Source organism: Electrophorus electricus, chromosome 2 (assembly GCF_041902795.1).
Source record: "Electrophorus electricus isolate QZ-2024a chromosome 2, ASM4190279v1, whole genome shotgun sequence".
Classification (NCBI taxonomy): Eukaryota; Metazoa; Chordata; class Actinopteri; order Gymnotiformes; family Gymnotidae; genus Electrophorus; species Electrophorus electricus.
This window is the reverse complement of record NC_137498.1, coordinates 4,038,062-4,047,500: the sequence shown is the minus strand read 5'-3', so window position 1 is coordinate 4,047,500 and position 9,439 is coordinate 4,038,062. Positions and strand designations below refer to the sequence as shown.

The window sequence follows — 9,439 nt, the reverse complement described above, 5'->3', positions numbered from 1 at the left end:
GCTGTTTGAACTTGTATATAATTGACAATCTCAATCCCCTCTCTCTCTCTCTCTCTCTCTCTCTCTCTCTCTCTCTCTCTCTCTCTAGACCCTGGCTGCTCAGTGCTGTAAGGGGTCATGGGGTCAGCAGAGTCAGGCCGACGAACTGCACAATTACAGGGTGTTGGGGGTCATTGACAAGGTGAGCTAGGGTCAAAGGGCAGAGGTTGCTCGTCTCAAATTCTGCCCTCATTTACGCGTGTGCGTGCGTTCGTGTGAGAAGAAGAAAAAAAAATCTTGCTCCGATCAAATTTAGGCAGAAAACACACACCCCACACACACTGTAACGTCGGAATGTTGCGTTATCCTAGGCTTAGCTTTTTGGCGGCATATCCTGTACGTGGGGACGGTGTCTCTCCGGTCTGGGTTACGGTTGGGTGTCGGGTGTCCAGGATGCCACTGCCTGTCCATGTCTCATTTCTCCGTCATGTGCGCAGGTGTTGCTGGTCATCGACAAGAGGACTCAGGAGACCCTCGTCCTCAAGGTGTGTGTGAGTGTGTGTGTGTGTGTGTGTGTGTGTGTGTGTGTGTGTGTTTGATGCCATTATTTGTGGTCTCCAGATGCTGATGGCACGGGTACGGACGTTGCCAATGTCCTCACACACACACACACACACAGCTCCGGCCTATGACAGGAGAGTTAAGTCAGACAGATGAGGGGTGTGTGAGCCTGACTGTAATTGGGTCTCAATTGTTTATGGGGCATCGGTAGAGGGTAGGAAGGCTTTATCCCAGTGTGTGTGTGTGTGTGTGATTTTCAGGGCTTGAGGAAGAGTAGCGAGTGCGGGGGTGTGAAGAAGACCATCGTCCCCCGTGCCATACCCAACATGGTGCGGCTCAGGAAGTTCATCGTCTCAGACGACTCCATCTTCCTGTTGCTGGAGTACGTTGAGGGTATGTTTAACACACACACACTCACACACTCACTCTCTGTCTCTCTCTCTTTCCCTGGCTCATCATGGCAAGTGGTTCTCTCTCCTTCTTCCTGACACACACACACACACACACACACACACACACACACACACACACACTCGTCTCTCTCTGTCCTTGTTAGGCGAGTGTCACAGGTCATTATCTATGGTAGCAGGTGGTGCTCCGGATCATTAACTAAGCTAACACCTGCGTCTCCTTATCCTCTCTCTGTGTGTTTGTGTGTGTGTGTGTGTGTGTGTGTGTGTGTGTGTGTGTGGGGTGCCGTCTCGGCGTACACATCTGTTTTCAGGTTTGTGTTTATATTGGAACGAATAAGCCACTTAATCTGGGCGCGGCCATTTGAGCAACACGGCACGCCCCTGTTAATAAGGGCCTGAAACCCCTTTAAGTATCCCAGCAGCCCGAGGGCCCCGCGCCAACGTCACGCACCAGTGCACCCCGCCCCCCGCAAACCCGTAAGATTAGCCGCGCGTACCGGAAACGACACGCGGGCGGACGTTAAAAATGGAACAAAAAGGGACCCTTCCCCTCCGCAGCATAAACTGGTGCTCTCTCGCTCCGTTTCCCACGTCTCCGCTCTTCTCTGGGCGGACGCCGGTTTGGGCTGACCCACGTGACATTCCCCGCGGCCTGGGGTGGTTGTTGTGGGGTTTTTTTTGGGTTGTTGTTGTTTGTTTGTTTGTTTGTTTGCGGCCCAAAATAATTTGGCGCCGCTGGTGTCATTATCTCAGCGCTGAAGAGCCAATTCATCCTGTTAACACAGCAGATGTTCCCCTCCAAACACTCAGCACACAGCTGTGCGCGAGCGCGCGCGTGCGTGCGTGCGTGCGAGCGTGCGTGCGCGCGTTTACAATCTGTTATAAGGGAAATTGTATCGTTTGTATCTTTACATTGCAATGACCTCGCACACCCCCTGCGTAATGTAGCATTCTCTCTCTCTCTCTCTCTCTCTCTCTCTCTCTCTCTCTCTCTCTCTCCCTCTCTCTCTCCCCCTCTCTCTCTCTCTCTCTCTCTCTCTCTCTAGGAGGTAAACTATGGTCTCACATCACCAAGTACCTGCGCAGCAGCAGTCCTGACGACAGCTTCGACATCCCCTTCATGCAGACCACCCAGGTGGCCGCCAAGCCCCAGACGGGGCCCCTGGACGACGGCACGGACCCCCACCCGGCAGGGGGCGCCACCCTCGCCGTCCCGCCCCCGCTCGAGGCGCGAGGGGCCCCGCTGTCGGACTCCGCGGACACGTCGGAGGACGAGTGCACCGACAGCTACCTGACGCTGTGCAACGAATACGAGCAAGAAAAGGCGGAGCCCGTCGCACTGGGCGAGGAAGAGGCGGAGGAAGACCCCCACGGGCCGGGGGGAGGGGCGCTCCGCTCCCCGATCACGGCCCAGGAGCTGTGCCTTTTCGCCGAGGGGGCGGAGCCCGCAGCGCTGGGGTCGGAGGCCGTGGATGCGACGGAAGACCCGCCGGAAGTGGGGGAGGTCGCGGAGGTCGAAGGTCGCGCGACCGACCTCTGGCGGTTCGACGGCGACCGGGGTTCCAACGAGTTCGTGCCGGTGATCTCTTTTAAAGAAGCCACTGCAGAAGACGAGGGACGACCCCCTGACCTCTTGGTCAACCTGCCCGGGGTCGGAGGGGTGGCTGGGGTCACCGTGGACGCCTTGAAGGAGGAGCTCGCGGCCGCGGGCGTGGCCTTCGCCGCGGAAGCCACGCCTTCGCCTAAATTCGGCAAACCGGATGTCCTACAGCTGGGAGAGGAGGTGGGGCTGGACCTGTCAGTCGAGGGAGACATCCCCGCCGCCCCCGCGTCCTTCGACCAATCGGGCGTCAAGGTGCCGAAAGGTCGCGCCCCTCCTGCCCGCAGCGAAACAGGCTCCGCCTCCATTTCCAGCCTGCCCGCTCCGCTCCTGGCAGACTCGGACCCGGCGCTGTGGGCCGAGCCCCATCCCGGCGCAGGGTCGGAGGTCGCGGGGGGCCGGGGGCGGAGCGTGGCGGAGCTGTTCCGGGAGCTGGACGTCCTGGCCGAGGTGGCCATGCACACACGCATTCCCGAGACGCTGGTGAGGACCTGGGCCATGGACATCCTGCTCACACTCGACGCCCTGCACCAGGAGGGCATCGTCTGTAAAGACCTGAACCCCAGAAACCTACTGCTGGACCACAGAGGTACGTGCACGCGCACGGACGTCCACACCTACGTAAACACACGACTGACTTTAAAAAAAAAAACGCCACTGCGTGCGATATGTTCTGATATCTGTTGCATTTCCCGCCGTGTTGTCGCTTTGCCGCGCTGGTCACCAGCGTTTTCAGTCAGGCGATCTGCACGGCCCTCCCTCCCCGAGGCTCAGGCCCCCTGTCTGCTGACTGGGGCTCTAATAGGCTCTAATGGTTAATAACAGCATTACTGCCAATGAAACCCTGTTAGCACCCAAACCACAGCAATTACCGCCTCCCTAATTCACAGGGTGTGTGTGTGTGTGTGTGTGTGTGTGTGTGTGAGAGAAAGCGAGAGAGAGTGAGATGAGTAAACTGTAGGGGGTGGATTCATTTCATTTTAGGGGCAGATTGTAATTTTGTCGGCCACTTTTAGTGGATATATGGGGTTCCTCTCAGTTTAATTAGCCAGATAATGCCCCCCCCCCCCCCTCGCTCTCTCTCTCGCTCTCTCTCTCTCGCTCTCTCTCTCTCTCTCTCTCTCTCTCTCTCGCTCTCTCTCTCAGGTCACGTGGAGTTGACTTATTTCTGTAGCTGGTCTGAAGTGGAGGAGTCATGCGATCCCAATGCTGTTGCTAAGATGTACTGTGCGCCAGGTTAGTCTGCCCTCTTCGGGGTTTAGTCTGTCCGAGATCTGTCTGAAGTCCCATAAAAAGGGAACGCTTGGTCTTTCAGTAGCGTCCATCTGCACACGTCTCTCGCGTACCGCCGTCCCCGTGGGTCACACACGGCCTTGCGGCACAGGACTGTCCCGGACCCGCTCCGGACGGCCCCCGCGCTGACCCCGGATGCGTTTTCGATCAGGGGCGCGTGCTCCCTGTTCAGGCTCAGTGAAGTCTGACGATACGTCACCTCTAGAGGGAGCCACATGACAAAGTTGCTAAACACGTTCAGCAGTGGGTCTCTCTCTCTCTCTCACACACACACACACTTGCACACGTAAGTGGGACATTTTAGCTTTAGAATTTATTTGCATGGGTCTCTGCCTTCCCCTCTCTCTCTCTCTCTCTCTCTCTCTCTCTCTATCTCTCTCTCTCTCTCTCTATCCATCCTGTTGTTTTGATAGAAGGACACTGTAGCATCAGTGCTTTTCTGCCCCTCATCTGCTGACAGATTTATGACGCTCCCCGCTGAGCGTACACACACACACACACACACACACACACACATTCCCTCTTTCTCTCTTACAGACATTAAAGGTATATTCCCTTGTTTTTAGACTCTCTCTCTCTCTCTTTTCTCCTTTTCTTTCTTTCTCTTGCTCTCTCCCTTACACTCTCACTCTATCGCTCTCTCTCTCTCTCTCTCTCTCTCTCTCTATCGCTCTCTCTCTCTCTCTCTATCGCTCTCTCTCTCTCTGTTCCATTGTTTGCTCAGTGGGGCTGCTTCTCTTCCATAGTTCTGTTTTAATTGATATTTATCTCTCGCGCGCTCTCTCACACACACAAACACACACACACACACACACACGGTAATGAAAAACATAAGGGCGGAGTTGGAAAAGTGGCTTATCTGTGCTGCTATGACACACCTGCCGCCACTTAACACAAAAACACACTCCCTACCCATCGCTCTCTCTCTTTCTCTGTCAATACACACACACACACACACACACACACACACACACACACACACACACGCGCGCGCGCACATTTACTAGCTAAATGACTAAATTAGGGCTTTTTGTATGTCTGTGTGCGTATTATGGTGTACTGCTAGTTTTCCGTGTGTGTGTGTGTGTGTTTCTCAAGCCAGTAGTTCTGCAGTTCCTCTCAACTACAACGGAGCCGCTCTGTGCAGAAGTGAAACACCTCACCTGTTCCCCATCTCTCCATCTGTCTGAGGAGATCCCCACACACACACACATACACACACACACATACACACACACATACGCACGCGCACGCACGCACACACACACAAAGCCAAGCAAGACAGGAACCCGCTCCTTCTCCTCCGGTGAAGTCGCCGAACCCATAAGTGGCAGTCGGCAGGATGGAGTGACTTTCGGCGGACGCAAACGGAGCGCTTTCACCATGGGCTGCCGTTATTGCCCAACCTCTCTCTCTCTCTCTCTCTCTCTCTCTCTCTCTCTCTCTTTCTCTCCCCCCTCTCTCTCTCTCTCTCTCTCTCTCTCTCTCCCTCTCTCTCTCTCTTTCTCTCCCCCCCCTCTCTCTCTCTTTCTCTCCCCCCCCTCTCTCTCTCTCTCTCTCTCTCTCTCTCTCTCCCTCTCCCTCTCTCCCCCCCCCCCTCTTTCTCCTGTTTGTGTCCAGTGTAATGGGTTCTTTCCCTGGAGTCTCGTAGACATTAATCCTTCGTGATGACAATCGACCTTGCTGAGAGACGTGTGTGGGTGTGGGTGGGTGTGTGTGTGGTGGGGCCTGGCTCAGGGTGATGTTGGCCGAGCACACACACACACACACACAACGTTTGACGATGATACTCTCCACGGTGCTGTCACACTGCCGTGCCTCTAAGCTGCTCCGCTGCTCACTCGCAGACGAGGCCGGCAGGGGTCGCCGTGGCTCCGAGGACTCGGCCTGACGGACAGAACCCCGACCCGGGGAACCCCGACCCGACCCAGAACATGTGGAGCACTGGAGGACCAGCCGGCTGCGTCGCCTCCGCTGGCCAGCTGACGATGGACCTCTCTCTCTCCACTGGTTGTGTGGGGTAGAAAGTGTGTGTGTCCACTGGTTGTGTAGGGTAGAAAGTGTGTGTGTCCCCACTGGTTGTGTAGGGTAGAAAGTGTGTGTGTCCCGACTGGTTGTGTAGGGTAGAAAGTGTGTGTGTCCCGACTGGTTGTGTGGGGTAGAAAGTGTGTGTGTCCCCACTGCTTGTGTGGGGTAGAAAGTGTGTGTGTCCCCACTGGTTGTGTGGGGTAGAAAGTGTGTGTGTCCCCACTGGTTGCGTTGGGTAGAAAGTGTGTGTCTCCCCACTGGTTGCGTGGGGTAGAAAGTGTGTGTCTCCCCACTGGTTGCGTGGGGTAGAAAGTGTGTGTGTGTGTGTGTGTGTGTTTGTGTGTCCCCACTGGTTGCGTGGGGTAGAAAGTGTCTGTGTGTGTCCCCACTAGTTGTGTGGGGTAGAAAGTATGTGTCCACTGGTTGTGAGGTGTGTGTCTTTACCCTTGAGTTGTTTCTGTTGGTAACAGAGGTCATGCCAGAACATGTGGAGTTGACATTATAATATAAAAATGTGTATGAAGAACACCATAACGTGTGTGTGAATGATATGTTTTGTTATTTTAGGTGTGTATTTGATATGGATTTCCCTGACCATGACACACTTGGTCTGGGTCTGAATGCTAAAGATGACGGCATTTATCTGACACTTTTAGCCAAAGCGACTTACGGTTATGACTGAACACAACTTGAGCAATTGAGGGTTAAGATGACTGTGTGTGGGTGTGTTTTAGTAGTAGATGACTGTGTGTGCGTGTGTTTTAGTAGTAGATGACCGTTACAAAACACAGATGATTTAAATAATAAAACAATCTTTTGTTCCTCTTTGTGTGTTCATCTGTTGTGAGTAACTTGGTAGGTGTGTGTTTGTGTGTGTGCACGTACAAGCCCATTCACGTGATTTACGTGTCGCTTTCTTAAGAAGCGGTAAACGTTAGAAAAGAGAAATGGTTTTCCACTGAAAACTTCCACTTTAACTTTCATTTGTAAAACTGACCTTAACGCACACACACACACACATGTTCTCTCTCTCTCTCTCTCTCTCTCTCACTGACTGACTGTCAATCACGCAGAGGTGGGCGGGATTTCAGAGGAGACGGCTGCGTGTGATTGGTGGAGCCTTGGAGCTCTTCTCTTCGAGCTGCTGACGGGAAAGGTAAGGTAATGTTCTCGTTAGACAGACAGGAAGTGCGATCTCCTACAATGCACTCGGTTAAAACTTCCTTTTACTGGCAACACAAAGACATCGAGTCATTATGCTTCTGTTTGATGTTTTCAAACGGCACACACACACACACACACATGATGCATGTGTGATAAGACAAGTGGTTTTTGCCTGCGGCGATGTGACTGGTTGTGGAAGAGAGGCCATTTTTCTTTTAGCGTGTCCAAACGGCGCACGCACGCACGCTACACACACACACACATACACATTATCGTTTTCAGCCTCAAGCAGCTTTTCAGCCATAATGCAAACATTATTTGTAATTTATTACCACTGAATTTACTCCCAAGCCCTTGGGACAGCAGAAGACAAAACAAACACACACACACACACACACACTTTCTTTCATAGGCAGCGATCATAGATAAGCGTGTACAGGGACCGTGAGACAGTAGTGGGCGTGTCTTACTTAAGTGTAAGTCTTAGACGCTTTGTTTGGGGCCCCCGGGCCTCGCCGGCCAACAGGCGTGGCTCTTCAGCCCCGCGGGCCGCCAGCTTTATTTGACGTGTGTGGGGGTGCGTGTGTGGGGGTGCGTGTAGTGTCTCCACCAGTGCCACCCCGGGGGCATCAGCAAGCACACCGCCCTGAACGTGCCCGAGTTCCTGTCGGAGGAGGCGCGCTCTCTGCTCGAGCAGGTACGGCCCACGCCACTTACCCGAGCACGCCTGGCGGGCGCCTGTTCCCGGGCCGCGGGAGGCTTCGGCACGCGTCTCTCCCAGAGAGGGTCGAGCGCGGAGCCTGGAGGAATGCCCCGGTCCTTTCACACATCACTGGGACACAACACATAAGCAGGTTTTCTTTGTATTTCCCTTTCTCTCCCTCTGTCTGTGTGTGTGTGTGTGTGTGTGTGTGTGTGTGTGTGTGTGTGTGTGTGTGTGTGTGTGTGTGTCTCTCTCTCTCTCTCCCTCTCTCTCTCTCCCCCCCTCTCTCCCTCTCTCTCTCCCCCTCTCTCTCTCTCTCTCTCTCTCTCCCTCTGTCTCTGTGTGTGTGTGTGTCTCTCTCTCTCCCCCTCCCCCTCTCTCCCTCTCTCTCCCCCTCTCTCTCTCTCTCTCTCTCTCTCTCTCTCTCTCTCTCTCCCCCTCTCTCTCTCTCTCTCTCTCTCCCCCTCTCTCTCTCTCTCCCTCCCTCTCTCTCCCTCTCTCTCTCCCCCTCTCTCCAGTTGTTGCAGTATAACCCAGCAGAGAGATTGGGGACAGGCGGCGCAGGGGTGGAGGACATCAAGTCGCACCCTTTTTTCGCTCTAGTCAACTGGCCAAAATAACCGTGCCCGTGCAGGTCGAAGGCGAAAGGTCACCTATCCAACTGACGGATCCAAACGCTGCCTTGTCGTGAACGTGTGTGTCGTTGCACGTCAACGTGTGGATCGATCTATCCTGTCTGATTGTGTTCTAAAGACTGTATCATATATCCAGACCTAACCCCCTGATGACAGACGTGTGTGTGTGTGTGTGTGTGACCCCCATGAAGACAGTCGGCAGCTGCTTTCTAGAACATTCTGCCGAAGAACTCTAAAGCCAAAACGAACACCTTAAACAAATCATCCCATCACCATTTTTTTGCGCCTGGCCCCCTCCACCTTGACGCACACTGCGTTGCTACGTTTGCCAGCAGATCAACCACTCCACCCCCACCCCCGAGAATGTGATGTAAACGACTGGCGCCATCTTCATCGGGAATACATGCCTTCCACTTCTCATAAACACCCCTCCAAGTTCAGGCCAGTGGGTGGGGTCATGCCAGTGGGTGGGGTCATGCGTGTGGGTGGGGTCATGCCTTATTTTTAAACACTCTTCTAGCTTCTGTGCAATATGACATTTAAGACGTTGGCAGGTTTCATAGGGTGGTATTACTGTAATGTACTTTTTGTTGTTGTTGTTGTTGTTGTTGTTGTTGTTGTTGTTTTGGGGATTCAAACAAGGCGCCAGTCAAAGTCCAGCGTCTGGAACCAGATGAGGACTTGGGGTAAGGCTGACCCTAACCCAACAGTCAAGAGGCGTGTGTGTGTGTGTGTGTGTGTGTGTGTGTGTGTGTGTGTGTGTGTGTGTGTGTGTGTGTGTGTGTGTGTGTGTGTGTGTGTGTGTGTGTGTGTGAGAATCCTTCACATTTACTCAAGTCTGGTAAGATTGTGCGAATGTGTGTGTATACAAAGGCCAAAACAGGAAAACACTGTCAAATGGAAAAATAATCACGGCCTTATCATTTTTTTTTTTGTCAAAGTGTGCAGAGATGAGCAGTTTACCAGTACATTATGAACATCAGTCATGTCTGTAACAGTGTGTTTTGTTTACGGGCACGCGCGTGCTGCCCGAGCATTGCGCGTGAGACAAAGGCCACGTGCG

General features: G+C 53.6%; 1 protein-coding gene across 7 annotated transcripts in view; it reads left to right on the top strand.

Annotated features, from left to right (window-relative positions):
• rps6kc1 (ribosomal protein S6 kinase polypeptide 1) overlaps nt 1-9,184 on the top strand; it is a 19,679-nt gene extending 10,495 nt beyond the window's left edge. For 2 of the 7 annotated variants that reach the window (XM_081695450.1, XM_035528837.2), the window contains 8 exons: nt 89-181; nt 477-524; nt 801-933; nt 2,000-3,142; nt 3,700-3,789; nt 6,948-7,030; nt 7,640-7,735; nt 8,260-9,184. In XM_081695450.1, coding sequence (XP_081551576.1) covers nt 89-181; nt 477-524; nt 801-933; nt 2,000-3,142; nt 3,700-3,789; nt 6,948-7,030; nt 7,640-7,735; nt 8,260-8,361 — 1,788 coding nt within the window. In that variant the 3' untranslated portion in view covers nt 8,362-9,184. Of the gene's footprint in view, nt 1-88; nt 182-476; nt 525-800; nt 934-1,999; nt 3,143-3,699; nt 3,790-4,944; nt 8,122-8,259 lie in introns of those variants that run through there. The other 5 variants (XR_014116213.1, XM_081695449.1, XM_081695451.1 and 2 more) reach the window with 5 other exon arrangements.
• The last annotated feature ends 255 nt before the right edge of the window (nt 9,185-9,439 follow it).